The sequence below is a fragment of the Nymphalis io genome, chromosome 2 (genome assembly GCF_905147045.1).
Source record: "Nymphalis io chromosome 2, ilAglIoxx1.1, whole genome shotgun sequence".
Taxonomy (NCBI): domain Eukaryota; kingdom Metazoa; phylum Arthropoda; class Insecta; order Lepidoptera; family Nymphalidae; genus Nymphalis; species Nymphalis io.
This window is the reverse complement of record NC_065889.1, coordinates 4,041,156-4,061,828: the sequence shown is the minus strand read 5'-3', so window position 1 is coordinate 4,061,828 and position 20,673 is coordinate 4,041,156. Positions and strand designations below refer to the sequence as shown.

General features: G+C 35.2%; 2 protein-coding genes across 12 annotated transcripts in view; one reads left to right on the top strand and one right to left on the bottom strand.

The window, feature by feature from the left end:
- LOC126774017 (ras GTPase-activating protein raskol) overlaps positions 1–10,407 on the top strand; it is a 139,013-nt gene extending 128,606 nt beyond the window's left edge. For all 11 annotated transcript variants that reach the window (XM_050495336.1, XM_050495313.1, XM_050495321.1 and 8 more), the window contains 12 exons: positions 756–883; positions 1,106–1,249; positions 3,330–3,475; positions 3,882–4,121; positions 4,291–4,699; positions 5,062–5,174; positions 5,681–5,847; positions 5,990–6,226; positions 6,402–6,496; positions 6,574–8,572; positions 8,678–8,793; positions 8,958–10,407. In XM_050495336.1, the coding sequence (XP_050351293.1) occupies positions 756–883; positions 1,106–1,249; positions 3,330–3,475; positions 3,882–4,121; positions 4,291–4,699; positions 5,062–5,174; positions 5,681–5,847; positions 5,990–6,226; positions 6,402–6,496; positions 6,574–8,572; positions 8,678–8,793; positions 8,958–9,207 (4,044 nt within the window). In that variant the 3' untranslated portion in view covers positions 9,208–10,407. The remainder of the gene's footprint in view (positions 1–755; positions 884–1,105; positions 1,250–3,329; positions 3,476–3,881; positions 4,122–4,290; positions 4,700–5,061; positions 5,175–5,680; positions 5,848–5,989; positions 6,227–6,401; positions 6,497–6,573; positions 8,573–8,677; positions 8,794–8,957) is intronic.
- Positions 10,408–10,611: 204 nt separating this feature from the next.
- LOC126774123 (uncharacterized) lies at positions 10,612–12,732 on the bottom strand. Its single transcript, XM_050495460.1, has one exon. It carries the CDS (start codon positions 12,674–12,676, stop codon positions 10,625–10,627), a length of 2,052 nt encoding a protein of 683 aa, XP_050351417.1. The 5' UTR covers positions 12,677–12,732; the 3' UTR covers positions 10,612–10,624.
- Between the last annotated feature and the right edge of the window lie 7,941 nt (positions 12,733–20,673).

Sequence of the window (20,673 nt, the reverse complement as noted above, 5' to 3'; positions counted from 1 at the left end):
AGCCCACACGAGAAGGGAGGAAGTACGTCATACATAAAAAAATTATGGCTAAGAAATGACGTTCCAATCCATGCATTAATTTTAATACACTACAGTCTATTATTAACATCAAGCTCCTTACACTTTATCTTCTGTCCATATTTAAAGTATAGAGCAGACATATTCAACCGAACAAAATACATAAAAAAATCTTCAGAATCTTTTTAATGGATTATAGGTAACAATTAAACATGACACTCACACAGACACTTTCGAAATTCTGAATCATACTTAAATAATAGCTGGGCTGTATCGCAACATTATCTTGGATCTCGATATGACGCATAGTTTCAATTTTGTAAAAAACTAAAACGAGTTACATTTGTGACTCAGCTTGCAATCAAACACACTAATTGTTATTTTATTTTCTCAGTAGATACTTAGTACCTGTGAGTGATTTTTTCACAGAAATAAGTAAATTTATGAAGATCTTTTAAGTCTAATAGTCGCCAGGTTGCTCGTTACGGCAAGGTCCAAAGAGTTCAATTGCCAGTCGAAGATTATCTATCTTAAAAGTTAGTGATTTGCTCTTTAAGGTGAACGAGGTTAAATGCCATTAGTTCTGTGTTAGTAGTACCAAATTAAATTAGTAAACAATGCGGTATATTTTGTAGATAAACTATGACGTTAATATAAGAAAGAAAATGTGTACTATAATACTTCGTTTGGGTAACACATTGGTTTCATCAAAATCATGTTTTGTCTTTAAATTATAGGTTGAGATCCGAGCTCTACACTCGTCGGTTTTGGGCAGGCCACACTGTTTCGCATTGAGCGCCGAGAATCGCGCGCCGCGATATTTCGCGTGTGCTTCACGAAAAGAACGAGACCGCTGGATATACAGGTATATATTTTTTACAAAGATTTTAACATAACAAAACAATGTTGTATGTAATATATAAAACAGGTTGATATTTACCATAAGCCGATGCCGACTGCCATACTATTTTAAATAAAAATATCAGTTGCACCAATATAGGTTGGTGAATATACAAATAAGTATTTGATAAACCGTTATTTTTGATCTTTATATAATATATACTAAAGCAATAATTTCCAATTTCAGCTTACGGCAAGCGGCGCGACCGGATGAAATTCGCACTCGCAGATGTGAGAGGACAGTAAAACTATGGCTGTTGGAAGCGAAAGCCATTCCTCCTAAGAAACGATATTACTGTGAAATACTCCTCGATGACACATTATATGCTAGGTCAGTCCATTTATGATTTTTTTTTTTTTAATTCCGGGATGGCAAATGACTCTACTATGAGATTATCCGGAAAAGAACCGGAGTCACCGACATAGCTTGCAAAATTAGCAGGCTGAAGTGGCAGTGGGCTGGTCACGTATGTCGTAGGACCGATGGCCGTTGGAGCAGACGAGTCCTAGAGTGGAGACCGCGAATCGGCAAGCGCAGCGTAGGGCGCCCTCCAGCCAGGTGGACCGACGACCTTAAGAAGGTGGCGGGCACCAACTGGATGCGGAAGGCGGAGGACAGGGAGCTTTGGCGCACCTTGGGAGAGGCCTATGTTCAGCAGTGGACAACGATTGGCTGTTGATTGATTGATTGGACAACGTCCAGATCAAAGCTAGTTGAAGGTTGCGGATTGATTGAAATGACTCTACTCCACCTGATGGTAAGTGGTAGTAGAGTCCAAACGTGACGATGGCCTACTGGCCGTCGGGAAGAATGTTCTGTACTAGCCGTCACCGCCTTGCCGGCCCGCAAGATGCCTCTTCACGCCTCGTTTGAAGGAACCCGGGTTGTAAGAGGAGGGGAACACGTGAGCTGGTAAGGAATTCCATTTTTTGGTAGTGCGACAAAGAAAGGAGTTGCCAAATTTCTTTGTGCGCTATGGAATTGATGTCACAGTTACGCGGTGACATCGAGAACCAGCTCACGTGGACTTAAGAAGGAAGGGGGAAGCAAGAATTAGAGAGAATAATTCCTCAGAGCACTCGCCGTGATACAAAATGATATAAAAAAAAAATATTTTTTATATAAAAAGCCATAAACGTAAAAATGTAAAAGTCTAATTGATAGAAGGTCGGTATTTGCTTTTCTATAAATACGATGTAGAACAAATATGATGACTATTAAACACAGTAGTGTTTTATTTCCGTAATAAATAATTATAATAGTGTATAATGGAAATGTTAGTTAGATAAAATTTACAGAATTGTAATTTTCTATATAATTGCGCATATTATATATATTCATTTTCCACTTATTTCTCTTAGGCTACTTCAGTAATTACAATATTATAGGCCAAACTTATAAACCTAGGCACGGCTCTTTCAGGAACCGCGTCTTTTGTTTTGGTAGCTGTGATTAACACTATTTTTTTCATTTTAAAAGTACTTAGCTTTCCTTATAATTTTGTAACAATAATTTTTTTAAATATTATATATGAATAATTCCATCCCATCATCCTCTCACATGTTACAAAATTATTCTTCGCTTTGATTGTTACAGTATGGAAGAAGCTAATTACGAATTTATTATAATATAACGTTTGTTTGTCTGACTAACCAATTGAGATCGATTAAGAGAATTGCAAGATCAATTTAGGTATTTAAATTCAAAGAAAAAATATCTTCGAATACTCAATACTCGATCATTTATTGCAATCAACAATGTGTATATAACGCATACATTGGTAAGAATAAGTTTTATTATATTAGAATTAGTCTTCAACCTCATTTCAAAGCTTTTTTTTTAAAAACTCCATTATAATTATTTAACAAAAATCAAATTATATTCTATCATTTAAAAATAATCACTAATAGTGTACTGCAATTTAATTAATAATACTTGTTTCAATTAATTTTATCTACCTTTTTATGTTTGTAACTTGTTATTGAATATTGATCGACTTTCCGTACGGACTTGTAGAAGGTATTTTTAATTGACGGGTTGGTATGTAAAGTCGAAATTTATGTCTGAGCGTGTATAGTTTTGTCGTCGCGTTTTGTATAATTTTCTAAATTATAAACAAATGTTTCTACAGTTTATGTACAAGAGTTAAAATTAATTAATATTCTTTTAAAGGAAATGTGTTGGTACATCTGTGCTATTTCCTCAAAGAGTAACAACGTGGCTTAGCCCTACATAAGCATAATATTTACATGTATTAAAAATATGATTTTCGTGAACGTATGAATTTTGATAAAGAGAACAAGGAAGTTCAATTTTTACGAATTGTTGTAATTTTTATTTTAATTAAATTTATTGAACTAAGTTTGTGCGTTTTTTTACTAGTGTTTAATAAGAAATATATTTTCTTCAGATCATCATCTAAGCTGAAGACAGAGCTGTGCTTCTGGGGCGAGGTGTACGAGTTCAGCGCGCTGCCGGCCGTGCGCGCCATCCACGTCAACGTGTACCGCGAGCCGGAGCGGCGCGCGCGCAAGCGGGACAAACACGCGCTCGTCGGTCAGTGTTCTTCAGACTTTATTAAGAAAATTTCGCGTCTATAATTAAAATTTAATGGTAATTAAAAATACCTGCGATGTTTAGACACTTCAGTATATACTTAACCTACCAGAAGCCTGACAGCACCCTTCAGCACGTTCCTTCGTATTTGTGTCCGTCAATTAACTATCATACAACGCGACGCGATTAGTTTACTTCCTGATTTAGATTTCTAAAAAAGTAGATACGGTCACGATTACGGTCAAAGCGGACATACATAGTAGTTATGAAACTTATTAAAAATTTGAGCTTCAAAACAATATAATCGAAGAAACATTGGACGACGTTCTTTATTTTACTGATTTAATATTATTCAAAATATTTGAGCTTGTAAAAAAACTAACATGAAATGTTTTTGCGTGAACAGGCACAGTCCGCATCCCGGTCGACGACGTGTCGTCGCGCTACCTCAACGAGCGCTGGTACCCGGTGAGCGAGGGCGACAAGCCGCAGTCGCCGGGCCGCGCGCCCGCGCCGCCGCCCGCGCTGCGCATCAAGTGCCGCTACCAGTGCGTCGACGTGCTGCCGCTCGACCACTACGCGCGCTTCCTCGACTACCTCAAGAAGAACTATCGCCGACTCTGCGAGTACCTCGAGCCCGTTATCGGTCAGTTATGCTACTGTATTTTTTCTTTTAATATCATTTTTGTTTTTAATTTGCCGCGTGAGTGAGAAAATAAATACAGTATCAGTTTGTGCTCACGTTGACCGATTGGATGACTACTGACGATATGGTCAAATTAGTCTCAGTCATTAATACCGCGGCTTACTTTCAGGTGTCAAAGCGAAGGAAGACATCGGCTGCGCGCTGGTGCTGTGCATGGCGGGCGCGGGGCTGGCGCCGCGCTACCTGGCCGACGTGGTGGCGCTCGACGTGCGGCGCACCGGCGACCACTCGCTCACGTTCCGCGGGAACTCGCTGGCCACCAAGAGCATGGAGGCGTACCTGAAGCTCGTGGGCGACCAGTACCTGCAGGACACGCTGGGCGAGGCGGTGTGCGCGGCGGCGGGCGCGGGCGCGGCGGAGTGCGAGGTGGACCCGCTGCGCGCGGGCGGCGGCGCGGCGCTGCGGCGCCAGCAGGCCGCGCTGCGCGACGCCGTGTCGCTGGCGTGGCGCGCCATCGCCGCCTCCGCGCCGCGCTTCCCGCCGCCGCTCCGGGACTGCTTCGCCACGTTCCGCGAGAGGTGATGCCGTTATACCGAGGACGACTTATATACTAATTCAAAAGTTAATAGACTGAATTTAATGATTCAGTTTATTTTCTTAAATACAAGGATAAAAATACCAAAGGCAATTTTCTACTAAACTGCACTCCATATAGTGTCAATCTTTGATTAATATTTAGATATTAATGAAATAATGAACGGTTTTATTGTCAGATGAAATTAGTAGAAAACTGTAAAAAGTATGTAACAATATAAGTAAGATATATCTTGAATACTATCGACTTGAAATATTTTCTGTTTGTTTGATGTTAAAATATATTTTAAATTATTTAATTTTATTTACGAGAATGTTATTACTAACTTTAAAAATATTTTTACAGGCTATCGTCTATGGGCCGTGAAGACATATCGGATAACTTAATCAGCGCGTCTATTTTCCTTCGTTTCCTCTGCCCCGCTATTCTCTCTCCAAGTCTTTTTGGAATAACTCATGGTAAGTAAGCTGTATATTATCGAACCGATAAAAAATATTACCAAGCAATATTACTATTTAGTAACACTAATTGTTCTATATGATATATATAAATCTTTAATCCTTTCTACATAATTATTTATTTTGTCCGATTTTGGTGTTGTTTCGGTGTATAAATATCAGCACATACATACATACATACATACAATAACAGCCTGTTAATGTCCCACTGCTGAGCTTATTCCACCACGCTGCTCCAATGCGGGTTGGTAGAATACACATGTGGCCGAATTTCAATGAAATCAGACAAGTTTCCTCACGATGTTTTCCTTCGCCGTAAAGCACGAGATGAATTATAAACACAAATAAAGCACATGAAAATTCAGTGGTGCTTGCCCGGGTTTGAACCCACGATCATCGGTTAAGATTCACGCGTTCTAACCACTAGGCCATCTCGGCTTTACCACCAGGCCATCTAGGCTTTTTATAAATATAGGTAATATTTAATTACATTATATTTTTATCAGAATACCCGAACGAGCGAGCAGCGCGTAACTTGACGTTGGTAGCGAAGACACTTCAAACATTGGCTAACTTCACGCGCTTCCAAGGCAAAGAGGCCTTTATGGAGTTCCTCAACGACTTCCTCGAACAGGAAGCGCCCAATATGAAAGCTTTCCTTCGAGCGATATCTGTAAGTTCTCTTGACTTATATTCTAAATATTTAAACTTTAATTTAAACTTAGTAATGCTTTTTTGGTGTCTTTTTTTATTAAAAAATATATGTGTGAAATTGTAAAAATAAGACTAACTTATAAATATCTGATATATTCCAGACGCGACCACAAGAACAACAGCAGTCACAATCTCAACTTCAACAACAACAAGATGGCAGCCAACGTAACTCGTCAGCATCACAAGGGTCCATTACTGGTTCAGAAGGTTCTAGAAGCGAAGTAGCAGTAGAAGTTGATCCTGAATGGGCACCGCATGTTGACTTGGGGAAGCAACTAGCAACGCTGCATGGATTGTTGGCTGATAGCTTACCCAAACTGCCTGCTGGAAAGATACAGGTTTATATCCATACTATGTTCTTATTAAAACGTTAAAAAGAAATACATAAAATATTTTGACCCAAAATATAAAACCAAAAATTCTCTACTCTTTGAAGTACCAAGTTAAAAAATGATAAAGGGAAACCAAGCAAATTATCAATAAAAAGAGACTAATGTTATTTTTTTTTTGCAGGAGCTGGATCCTTTGTCTGAAATCTTAGAGGACCTTAATAAGAGACTGATGAGCAATGATAACGGACCTACACCCGTAGGTGATAATATTTTTAGGTAAATATTTATAAATAGCAAACCTTATTTAACAACAATTTATCGCAATCAATAAACTTTTTTTCATTTTATTTCAGATTCAACGACCCCACTTGCAATACACCAACGAAACAAAACGTCGATGTACCTACTAATGGTCCACTGAACAACAACTTCGCTCACAGCTCACCCATAATGAACAAAAACGGCGTTCAGTTCAATATAAGTCCATCTAAATCTAACGCTGAAGAATCTAAGTACAAAGGTTCTTATGTAACCGTATCTAAATCGCCTAGCTTCAATTTACGCTCAGCGACGCTTCCGAGAAATGGATACGGATCGAGTCCTGTCAGTCAGAACGTAAACCCGGACAGATATAGTTCTCAGTACAATAATCAAGAGCACTGTGTTAACTTAAAGGTCGTTCAGATCGGCTTCGGGTCTGATCAGTATCCCAAAGGCATCAGCAATGGCATCAACGAAAGCTTGGAGAGGAGATTCCAGGAGAGATATAAACCAAATAGCTTCAACCAGCAAACGCACTACCATAATTCTAACTATAGCAGTACTGAAAGATCTCCGAGCAGTGACAGTATCAATCATAATTATTGCGCCAACGATATGCAAAATATTATGAAGGAAACTGCGACGTTGGACGAGCTGTCAGATCTTTTGAAGTACGCGGATGATTCTGACATAGTCGATGAAAAAATTATGAATAAGAAAAATATGTCACAATCCAAGTCAAACAACAATAATATTATTAACGGAAACAAAAATTCTTATACAAATAACGGCTCAAACGTTTCAATCAGCGGGTTATCGAATGTTGCGAGCTCTGGATATCAAAGTATTGCAACATATAGCCAAAGCTCCAGTCCCATCGAAAACACAGCTCACTTACACCAGCCTTACGAAAACGGCGGACAACCGATGAGTCGTTATTCACAGCTAAATTACCAAAAACAGCGGGATAAACAGTATTACGACAGTAAAAATGAAAAGTTCTATCCAAAGAGTCCAGTGCAACAGAAGATTGAATACGATATTCAGAAATATGGTATACAAAATTTCACAACAGCTGACAACGTACAAAGTAACACAAATGCCAACACTAAAATAGCTCCTCTCGTTTTCACGAATCCTGTCTACAACATGGAGGATAATCGACAATCGCAGGAAATCAAGAAAACCAATGAGAACAGAAACTCCAAACGATGTCCATGTGGCTCATCCAGTTCATCCATCGATGAGGAGGGCTTGAGCACTGACAACGTGGAGACTAACTCTGAAGAGGGTTCTACCAACTTCAACGATGATGGTAGAAATTATGACCAACAGAATCGCAACAATACCCACCGAAAACTTACCAGAGATAATTGTAATTACGAAGATTTGTACCAGAGGAGTAATCAAAGTCACTCTCCCAGGATAAGGGAAGACGAATCTTCTAGTAATTCTCCAAGTTTAAGAAAAAGCAGTAAAACACGAATGCCTCGAACAAATCCTATGCTTTCCTACTCAACTAATCAAAATCAGCTTAACCTTAAGCATTTCGGCCAAAGAGGTGAGTCGTTGTATGAAAGTAAACCACACCACATTTCCACGGATTCCGGTTATCCAATGAGTAGATCTGAATCAAACGTGGAGGAGGTAAATAAAGAAATGTACCGACTTCAAATATCACGAAGTCAAAAGGCGTTGTTCAACATGGAAAACTCGAAAAACTCACCCGAAAAGTTTTTGACGGAGAGTTCTATTCCAGAAACGAATTATCCTTTGGATAGAACGTACTCTGGCGCGAAAGTATCGAGTAGCAGGTTGAATGAAGACTTAGAAAGACACCAGGATTACTATGGGGTGAGAGAAAGAAGAGAGTCGCCTTCCAAAATGTTTAATCGGGAGTCGCATTCTAGTGAGGCTAGTGAAAGGGCGCCGGTGAGGACCGAAAGGGATTTGCCAGCGAGAGATAAGTTGCAGCGACGGCTCAGCTTAGAGTCTGCGAGGGAACTCACAGACAGCTCCGACGAAGTGGACGACACGTTATACAGTACAACTGGTAGACGACGCACTAAGCACCACAGAACCATTGAACAGGTTGGTTTATCTTTAAGTAAAGTTATCAGTATTCTGAAAAACATGAGCAATTTAGGCTTGTGAATTGAATATTATTAATATTAATAAAACAATATTATCTTTTAGTATGAACGCGAAATAGAGAGGCTAAAATGTTCAGTGGAGATGCTGCGAGGACGTCTGGGGCCAACTGACTCTGGCCAGGACCACACTGATGCCAAGATGAAGGCTATCATATCCAGGTAAGATAAAAGAATAAATATTTTATTGAAACTGATCCGAATATGAAGTGTCGATATTATTCAACAGTTAAATTATAATACGATATACCAGTGATCTTTATAATTCGGACCGAAGCTACTATTTCTATTATGATAGTGAAGTAAGTGTGTATGTATATTTCCAGACTGATTTGTGTCGAAGAGGAGCTTCGGCGAGAACAGCGCAAGATGGCGGCCGCGCTGTCACACAAGCAGCGCGTCATCGAGGCGCAGGAACATCGCATCGCAGCTCTCGACGAAGCAAACACGAGGCTGTTGTCCGCACTCGTACATTTACAGCAACGAGCCCCACACCCCACCCCCGCACACAACACCAACCACAACAACTCACACTCACCCCACTCGCAACATTCGCATCAGGAATTGCAGATATGAAATTACAGTTAGAGATGAGATAGTATTGCAGTATCTTGTAGTTTTGAAGTTTGTGTAGGTTTTGGTACAACTGCCCTTGCTCCTGACTTATAAAATAGGCTATTCCTTCACGATTTTTTTTATAATAATGGATTGCAATATATGAAAATAGTTTTTATATGATTGCTTGCCCCTCGATAAACTTTTAGGGCATTCATTAGAACTAGATGTGGTTAACTTCCTCGATAGACAGGATATATTTATTATTCAGACTAACAAACAAGCGTCTGCACAAATCAGAACTTTCTATTCGATTGAATTTTAGCATTTCTTATAAATCTTACAATTAAAATAAGCTTATATATTTTCGTGTAATTTGCAATGATTCTTGTTATATATGTCATTTTTATAAACTATATTTTTTGTATCACAACCATTTATTCTGCCATTTACGTGTACTTTTTTTGTTGAACGTTGTTTCTTTAGTTTTAATGTAAAATGCTTTAAATGACATTAACATTTCGTTCTATATCAGTATTCTGTAAGATTAATTCTGGTTTAATGTTTTCACAAGTGACAATTATTGTTTTGTTTTTTTTTTTTTGTAACAATGATACCAAAGACGTTGAATATCCACTGGACAGTAGAGTTGCTAGTTACGACAGTTTTGGAAGATTGTGTCCTATTGATGACATACTGAAGTCGCTATTGAGATATTATCTGTAACTTTGACGTTACTCCTTCATATTTGGAAAGTGTCCTGACTAGCATCTATGCATGTTCTAAACTAGTGTTGTAGCGGGAACATTAGCACCCCCTATGTCAAGTTCTAGTTTTATCATTTAAAATGTTATAGATTTTATAATAATGTAAGACTTGTATCATAATATTGTAGCAAATATGCTTATTTGTAGTGAAACCGATTAAAAAAGAGAGATATTTTTAATACTCTCTTTTTTAATCGGTTTCGGAGTATTAGTATGAGTGTAGAGTAAAAATTAAATTGATATAAAATTATGATTGAATAATTAATGCATTTTGGAAATGCTTTGAACAAATTCGATAACCATTATTTTCTATTAAATTAATTTTATGCATTGCAATTTATACGGAATCAACAACTTAGTTGTTTTACATTGAAAATTATTTTTAAGCCATAACTTTGTAAAATACCTAAATAGGTATATTATTATAATATACTTATCACATTAAATTATGGATTACGTATGGAAGACTTTTATTTTTCGATGGTCCTACATAATCATCTATATTAATAAGTAATTAACTGTTTAGCGATTATAATTAACAGCAAATATAAGCCAATGCTTATTTTGTTAATTATTTTAATGTTAACCGATTTACGATTTATATTTAAAAATTTGACTCAAGAGTTAAAAGGAAAATTCATTTCAATATCCAGTGATTTAATTACAAGAAACTAATCTTCTGGCTCAACACCATTGGGAGGACAACAATATCTCTTCTTGGCTATAGTACGCTTACGTTCCATCGTCTCTTTTGTGCTATAGGGATGCATTATATGCAAATCTTCTAAACGACCAAAAAGATATGAAAAATATATTTCACGAAACTTTTTATCTGGGAATTCTGCTTGGCACATTGTCGGCCACAACAAATTGTTTATTCTTGCATATGACCTATATAGCTCCAATTTATATTGTAAAGTAAATTTTCGAAATTTATCATTCAACTCTTGTTTATGTATCCAATTGGTGTGACCACCATACGTTGGGTCTTTCTTAGGAGAAACATGCCCGAAACTCTTTTGTGCAAGCGTCAAGAACGTCTGCCAATAAACTGTACTTTTGCGTAACATTTCTCTTTTCGCATATCGCGTGAAGGGACCGTAAATGCGCATTCTCATCCACTCCTTCAGTTCTGGTACTAAATGAATATCTGGTAATTTAGCTGCAATATTTAACTGCCTCATTTGTCGCAAGGCACATTTTAAATACTCTTCAGGTTTCGGAGATTCACCGAGACAAGTCACGGAAGATCTTTTCGTTTTTTTCTTCTTCTTATCTTTCTTTTCGAGAATAACACCATCACCTACATGAAGCGCGCTGTCTGTGTCCCAAATTCTCTTAAACTCTTTTTCGATATAAAGATGCTTTTGATCGAGATTGTAAATCGTTTGATAGTTGAACTGATAAGGGGAAAATTTCGTTGCTTTTTGAAAGTATGGGAGTTCTTCTGGACCAAATGTGCCTTCGTTTCCATAATCATAATGATGTCCACATTGACATTTATTTTCCTTCATATATTTAAACACGGCATTTTGCCATTGCTTGACGCAATCACAAGGGTCGGGTTTCGGAGGTGGTGGTTTCGCTTTAAAACCACAATGTATGTTAATGTATTCTCCGCCGATATATCTATAACCACCATTAATCAGATCACCACCTGGGGGTAATATAGAAACATTTCCAAGTACGAATACTGTTTTACCGTTTATTTTATAAACTCCATTAATTTGATATTGCGCATTTGATATACCAGTATTAGGAGCAACAAGTTTTTTTCGTTTAACACTTTTACTCGGGCGTGACAAGCTGATACCGTAACTTTTCTTTACCTCTACACACATTTTAGATCCTCGAAGTTTGTGAATTTGGCTTCTTTGAGTAACCGTTTTTACAGCGACTGTAGTGATTGATGAGTATGGTTCTATTTTTACGAAGCCTGCTAACTTATCACAATACGAATGTTGGTATTTCTTTTTAGGTGGCGGAGGCGGGCCTCCTTGAGACGGAGGAGGTTTGGGTATTGTAGGTTCTTCTTCTTCATATGGTTTGTTAAGATCGTCTAAATTTGGAAGAGGAAGTGGTTTAAATGGTTTTCTTTTAGGGGGCAAATATAAAACTGCAATCATATCTTGTAAATACGGTGATTTTAATGGAGTGAGATTCCTCGATTTTGGTTTTTTCTCTGGAGATTCTTTTACAGCTGTCGGACGAAATCTTTTTTTTAACAGATCCAGTAAGTTATCGAGACCCAGGTAAAGGATAGCCGATAAGATAAGTCTTGAATTAAGGCAGTAAGACGCTCTTTTGCCTTCTATTGGATGTCCGTAGGTTATGAGGAACAGTTGAGCTAACATTTTTTTCGGGTCATTACGACCAACAATAATACAATTCATAAGTTCTACATTGTTTGGCCTTGGGTATAATCCGAGTTGACGCATAACATTTGCAGTTCTTACCGGACGACCTTCAAGTATGTCCTGATAAATAGAGAATTCTAAAGAGTTTAATGCGTTTCTTTGAGGCACACTAAGGGCTTGCAACCAAGTCGGACCAATCAGTTCCTTAACAGTTTTTAACACATTTTTCTCTTTTCGTCTGCGGAAGTCATTAAGTTCTTGCATAAAAATTTGTCGTTCCTGAGTATGCCTAGAATATAGAACTTGCATGTGGCGATGCTCTCGCACCTCATGGCTTTCCTCAGGACCGCTCCCTTTATGCTGCATTTTAAAGCAAAATTATATTTTACCACAAAATATTTAAATTAACAGCAAAATTTTGAAAAAAATAATATATTCATAAAAATACACATGCTATAAAAATGAAGATTATAATGTCAACACATTTTTTTTTATAAATTGACATATTAATACAAATACAAAATAGGTATAATGGTTTTAAAATTGTTCATTTGCTTAATTTCTTTCCGGTAAATTACCGTTAATTATTTTATTACTGCCACCTGTTGTCGAATAGCTAGAACTAAATTATTTCTTTGTCTTTACGTTTTTTTATAATCTACTTTTAGTTTTATTCTTTTTAAGTGTTAAAAATAATTGTAAAATATTTTATATTTTTTATTTACCCAATAATAAAATATAAATTAATTATTCTATCCCAAAATTTTAGTTAAATATGATGCTGTGTACTGTGGTAATAATAAATCTGATAAGTACGAATCATACTTAGTAGTATACAAAACAATAACATTTTTTATATATAATATAGTTAACTTTAAAACTATAGGCATAGCTGAACTTGCTATGTGTTAACCCTTATCTTGCAATTGTAATAAAAATAATTCTGATTATTATAAGAGCCGAGATGGTCCAGTGGTAAGAACTCGTGAATCTTAACCGATAATCGTGGGTTCAAACCCGGGCAAGCACCACTGAATTTTCATGTGCTTAATTTGTGATTATAATTCATCTCGTGCTTTACGGTGAAGGAAAACATCGTGAGGAAGCCTGCATGTGTCTAATTCCACTGAAATTTTGCCACATGTGTATTCCACCAACCCGCATTGGAGCAGCGTGGTGGAATAAGCTCCAAACCTTCTCCTCAAAAAAAAAAAGAGGAGAGGAGGCCTTTAGCCCAGCAGTGGGACATTCACAGGCTGTTACGGATACGGAAACATGTTTTTAATGATATAAACACGACAACTGCGCTAACTGGGCCGTTTACAGAATAAATCAGCAACAATAATACACAAGTTTGATTTAGCATTTCTATTAATATGCTTTTTGTAGGTATTGGTTGTTTTTTTTTTACCCTACATACCTTTTGTCAAAGGAAAAATCTCATTAAAATAAATATATAAGCATTTTTAAAGGAACAGTAGTTTAAAAGCTAACCATATAAAGTTAAATTACTAATAGCTAAAAATAAAACTTGAATATAAAGATGGAAACAATTTCAATTCAGTTATGTAAAATAAAATCGCACTTACTCGTCGATGTTACGTCAATAAATCACGTTTAAATTAACAAGTAACGGACATCGATATCGGAGCGAAACTATTTGTTAGTCATACACATCGGTGACGTGCGGTCGCGATCAGCTGTCTGAAACTCGGCCGGTCTCCGACCCGCGGGGTTGAACGCCCTGCCATCCATCACCTGAATAATTCCTCACCTCATTCATACGCACCGGCGAATTCATCTCAATATTTAAGTCCATACATTGATCCGGAAACCATCAATCAAAGGAACTCTTACCGCAAATGTAAAATCGATCTATTGAGATAACGTAAATATCACTTGTCAATGAACGTTTTACTAAATGCACTTTGCATTTTACAGGATGTCTGGTTTGTAGGAATTTTTAAAGAATTAGCGAAGAAGTTAGCGAAAAATCTATAATCTTCTTTAGCTAGATCGTTTATAATAAGGCGCTATAATAATTATACTTAAAGCAATTACTTAAGGATAATTTTTATTTCTAGTATAATATATACAATATTATGGAAATCTTACAAGAAGTTGTGAATTTACTAAACAAATAAAATACAGGCGAGCATGTTTTTATTAGTATGTAGTAATTAATTAAATAACTGAAAATTTCTTACTCACTACGGTTTTGGCGTAATATAAAGTGAATACGATGGTATAAAGTAATCAAAATTCTTCACGAGTTAGCAATTCTATTAAGACCGTTATCGTTTCTTAAATCAATATAATTTTAATAGTTGTATTTGGTTCTCAAATTCCGTTGTATGACCTTTAATCGTAGTTCATAAGTTACAATATGTCCGAACTATCCGAACTAACTGTTCAATATGTCGTAGGAAAGAATTTTAAATACACTTGAGTGATGCTCATTGTCTTAATTATGAATTATGATAGCTTTGATCTTGATATGATGGGGGCTTATTCGTTGTAAGACCATAAAACATCATCTATACTTTTCAACTTATCAGCAGTATCAAAAATTTTTGAATCAATAAATAAAAAATACATCAAAATTTCAAAATGATAATAGTAAATGTATTAAATACCTCACTTGAGAATTTGATAAATCTTTGCTTGTGTAAGATATGTGAATGTTTGAACAATCTAATATTTCACGTGTTATATAAGGCAACGTAACATCTAATAATTTTCCGAAAACGCCGTAAGTCGCAAGAGAAATAGCAATGCCATGTCTATTTAAGTGACACGATGCCATTGGAGTGGTATTACGTATAATTTTTTGCCGTAGCAATACCTTTTTGGGTGCGTTGAACCCGACTTTCTTGGTTTTCTATTGAACAAGATACTATCTATTGCCTAGGCAGGGCTAACCGGCGCATGCGACGTTCACTTTCCACGTGTCAGGAAGTAGGTATCTGCAGCACTTTCACTCCATTCAAGATCAGAGACCGCTCCGCCAAGCGTTGCTCCTAACAATAACTCAATATTATTGTTTACGACCTAGGTACTCTCCATCGGTCATAGTCTTATATTAAATTATTTGTAACTACTCAGAAAGGAGCTTCGGCTTTACAAACGGAACTTTGAAAACCACTGTCCTTTTTAAATTGTTATAGTTGATTGTTACTATAATACAATAAAATTAATTATTATTTCTATTTATCGTACGAAAGTTTTTACATAAAATGTAACCGGTTTCAGCGATTGTTTTCATAGAGCGGTTTCAGGCGCCATTTCCCCAGGGTCAGTGACCGGACTCTTATCTTGTGTGCATGTGAGCGTACACGTGTGCCAGTTGGAAGTGTGAGTGCTGCGCCTGCGTCTATTATGTATGTACATACATGCAAGCGTAAGCGCACATTATTATGCAACTCTGAGAAGCGGATAAGCATATCGAAGAGCATATAAAAATTTGAAAATATACCATATAGTTTAGGTAATGTTTTATTTTCGCGGTTACGATGTCGTCCATTCACGTTTAAGATAAGTAAGATCTAAAAGAAAAAAAAATTGATGGAACATTAATGGGATATTAAAAATTAAATAGCAACTCGATAGAAAAAATTACGTGAATTCCTCAACCGAATAGAGAATAGGATTTTTAAAATTATTATGGAAAGGAAGTAACAAGTGACCGTTACGTTTAGAAGTAATAACGATGTGCTTAAATCATATCATATCGCAGCGCATGATACATCTTAATTAATATAATAACTATAATATATAAGGAAGGGAGATAGTTATTATGTCGTGAGAATGTAACTAGCAGTACACCACGCACAAAACATGTTCTATTTAACTTTGATATACAGCAGAGTAACTTTCATCGTTCCAAACATAAATTTCTCCATTTGCAATGGACGGCTACATCAGTTTATTATCAAATACAACATCTGCATAACAATTAAACATAAATGTATTATTATTTATAGTTTATGTACAATTGTACATCACTTTTTTTTCTAGCATACATTTTTGTATATTGTGTGCAATATATGGACTAGTGCCATTGGTAATTATAATATATGTTATGGACATGTTATATCCAATTGCAACCATCTCTTTTAGATGTCACAATTATAAAGTCATTGCAGCATACACTTACATAAAAATATACTTATACCTAGGATATTAAAGAATTATTATTATTATTATATTGTTTTTTATTTACTCAGGATTACGAATATTACATACATTAATAATTATAAATAAACAGTATACAAATAAGATCTACGAGTGCAAGTTGCCATACTATTATGTAGGTAACTACGACATGCAACTCTTTTGCATGCCTAAGCATCTTAAATATGGAAAAAAATAAATTTAAAGAAAAGAAAATCATTAAATTTAATTTAAAACAATTTGGAAATATATTATTATTAAACACTAAAAATGATTTCAAAAGTATTTAACCTTTACATAAATACAATAAGGAAGTTCTCGATAGAGCCGTGAAGTTCGCGTATTAAATCTAGATAAACGGGATTTCATTGATATATAGTCCTTTAACTGAGGAACGATGCCCAAATATTAGGTGAACAACCTTTTAATGCTTAGAGGAGACATTTTATTTTTAACCAGCCACGTATCTATGTTCGCCTTTGGATAGTTTTAAAGAGCTTAATAAATAATATATGTTACTTATTCAAAAATCAAAATATACTATTTTAAGTAGGCTCTTACAAGGACTTTTGAATCGTTATTTGACAAGATTAAATTAAATTTAAAATTACCACTGATTCGAAATGTGGATTTTACCGAGATGAACATATAAGAAACTTAGTAGTTATGTTAATTAATAACGTAGATTTATTGAGTAATTGCCTACCATTTTTCTTTCTCAAATGTGACCATTTGACAAAGAAAATTTGTAAGCAGCTGAGAGGTACATATATACCTAATATTACAAGCAACATCTTGTAACAAATAAACTATATTTAAAAAAAAAGAGTTTTATTCTTATTGGAGATATGTATTTATATATCGTTAATCTATATATGTAGTTAAATACCGGAAGTGGCTTCCAACAATCAACTCTTGGGTTCATATTTTTATGAGTAAAACAAGTTTTTAATTACTTTTCGTTAAATTTGTGGTAAAATAATAAGTTTTCAATCAAAATGCAAATTAATCATAGAAAAAAAAATACAGTAGTATGGGATATCAGTAAAAGGTTGATTCATATAAGAGTTTAAATAGTATATTTTATCAATTAATTCAAAAAGTCATATGTAAGTTTTTTTTCAACATGAAAGAATAAAAGAAATCCTGTATTGTTTTCAAAGAAACAATGAAATTCCATTATTTTTAAAACGTTACCCGTTGTATATAATGGCCACTAATTTCGATCCCCTCTAGTGATATGAGCCCTTGTACTTTGAGCCGTTATTGGAGCCCACTTTGAATATTTTAATTGAAGTGTGTGATCATAGAAGTTAGAATAAAAATACAAGATTAACTAAAGAAATAATATGTTATTATTATGTATGTGTATTAAATTAAATGATCTCCTCTCCGTTAGGACCTCAAAGCAATACTTGGATAGCCGAGATAGTCTCTGAAGTCAGCGCAATCAAGTGCACAGGAAATTTAAAACGGAAACCTAATAAAAAAAGAAACGTAAAAAACCACAAATAAAATAAAAAAACAATAAACCGACTTTCAAAATAACAGAATATACACTCAAAATTGAAAAATAATTCAATTGGAGTTTAGGTTCAATGACTTTTACGCATTACAAAAAGGTTTGAAATTGGTGCCTTTTAAATAAAAACCCTTTTAAAATAATATATATTATTAATTATATTAAATTAAGTACATTATGTAATAAAGTATTAAACATTATTACTATTTCTAAATTAGACCTACGATTGTGAATTATAAATGTCATTCAATACTTAAACATAAAAGTATGTAGGCATTCATATCTCTACGACATATGTAGCTCGTACGAGCGTTGTTATCATTATCAGTTTAATTATAGCCGGGCAAAGACCTCGCTGCTCCAGTCAAGGGTACATTCACTTCAAGTTCAAAGGTTCACGGCTGAAGGTTTTGGCAGACTGGCCTTGAAGCAGCCGATCGATGAAGGTCAATGCCTAGACATCATTTTGTCAGACGCGTTCATATTTTTTTATGTGTTTACGAAAACGTAATTCTTGAAATATTTTTATATAAACACAACGATTCAGTAACTGTATGTCTGTTGATTAAATATTTATTCCATGATTATTGCTGTGAGATATACAAATCGATTTCGAAGGCCGCATTAACATATTCTTAGAAGTAAGACCTCTTAATTGTAATTTTGATAGGCTATCCATCCTTCTTAACTCTAAATACAGTTAAGGAGGCTTTTGATTATATTCCCCCACGTTATTCTATTGCAATTCGGTGGATTTCCATGTTTAAGACTGCATTCAAATAGATGCAGGTTTTCTCAGATGAATTATAAGCACTTTCACCTGACAAACATCACTTACAATCCACGTGTTCTCCTATCAGCTATCTACCAATCTCAGTCCACGCGAGATACATACATATGTATGTATGATAAAAACAAGTAAAGTCCTCGTGTAACAATAACCAGACATAACTTTAATCAAACAATACAAGACAAACTAATTATAAAATTTCTTAAATACCTTCATTGGGTAGAGCTTTATAAAATAACATTGATTCAAAATTAGCCAAAACCAAAATTAAAACTGCATTAACGTTTTTCAACGTTATCTTAAATTACAAACCTTTTAAAAGTAAATGTATTCGTCCAAAAAACACATACAGAATTTTTTGTGACGTCATATTCATAACTTTAGCAATATACAAAACAAAACCATAATAACCTTTGAAAGGTTAGTTTTTATGCAAATTTATTGCTTCTGGATTTACGCTACAACTGCTAATCTAATTAAAATGGATTTGCACATTATAAAAGATTATATTCAGGAAGGATAAAGGGTATATATATAATATATAAGGGGTAAGTTTACATAATGTAATTTTTTTGTTATATGTAATATGATTATATTAGCGTAGAGTAAACGTTTAGTCAGGATGCTTAGATAACTATCACAGTAAATTTCCAAAACGCCTATGTAGTCAAAAAATTTGTGATAAGATGTCTCGGTTTTTATATAATAATTATATTTTATAGAAAATTAAAAATGAAAAATGTTATAAATAAAAAATTTATAAAAATTACACTAACATTAGCTCGTCTGACGCACTAGGGTGAATTTACTCGTTTGATAAGAGAACAATTTTCAAATTTAGTGTTATGTAATGTCATAGATTTTGTTTTCGATATTATTTTTATAATTTTTAATCTGTTTTTCATATTTTAGGTACTCTCTGTAAGCATTAATATGTATTGAATTAATACATTCAGTTCCAAGTCACGTGACCGTTTTAGAGACTCCGACGCTTGATTATTTATCGATACGAATGACGTTTCGACAATGGTTTTCCGGTTCCATATTATCGCGGTGTAGCCGTGTATGCGTGAGAACGTTGTAGATACGGACGTAGAGTGTCTGTGTGCGCGCAGGATCGCGTTACAGCTGAAACTCAGGGCGCCTGCCGAAAAGTGCGGTCATCGACCCGGTCAGGAGCCCGGCCGTAGAGTGCACTAGTTACGTCTTGATACTCTGTCTAACTATTTTCTTTACAAGGTTTTTGTTTGTATAGTGAAATTGTGTGTATTTTTAAAAACTTGTATTTTTAGCTTCATAAGCTATGAAGCTAAAAATACAAGTTTTATATAATTATTATATTCTTCGATTTTTACTTGAAAGATACTACTGATAATACTATTACTGATAATACTATTAACAGAATTAATATTAATTGCACGTTATACGTTTTCAGTGGACGGGAGTAAAGTTAGAATGGCCTTCAGGTAAAATTTAATTTTATTATAAAATATTTCTTATAAAACTTAAGTAAATTTGTCTGTGTTTGTGTTGTTTTTATAGTATGTTGTGTATGTGTTTCCAATTCAAATTTAAATAATATACAGTAAATCATATGTAAATTCAGAAAATGTACTTAACTTCATTCTTTTATTATCATCTCATTCTCTATATGAGTACAATTTACTTTTAAGCGATACAAGTAATAACATCAATCAGCAGTATTACGATTAAAATCACTCAACAGTACATCGCTCCATTCTTATCCAAGTATCAAGAGCGCACGCCCGTTGTGCACCGCTCGGTGATATATTTGGTGACATTGAACTGAGTCCATTGCCAACGACCTCGCTCCTCGGGGAAGCTCCGCGGTTTGCGTAATCGTTCCTGCGTACATCA

Coding starts and splice junctions, on each gene's coding strand:
- LOC126774123 (XM_050495460.1), bottom strand. CDS start 12,676: ATGCAGCATAAAGGGAGCGGTCCTGAGGAAAGCCATGAGGTGCGAGAG.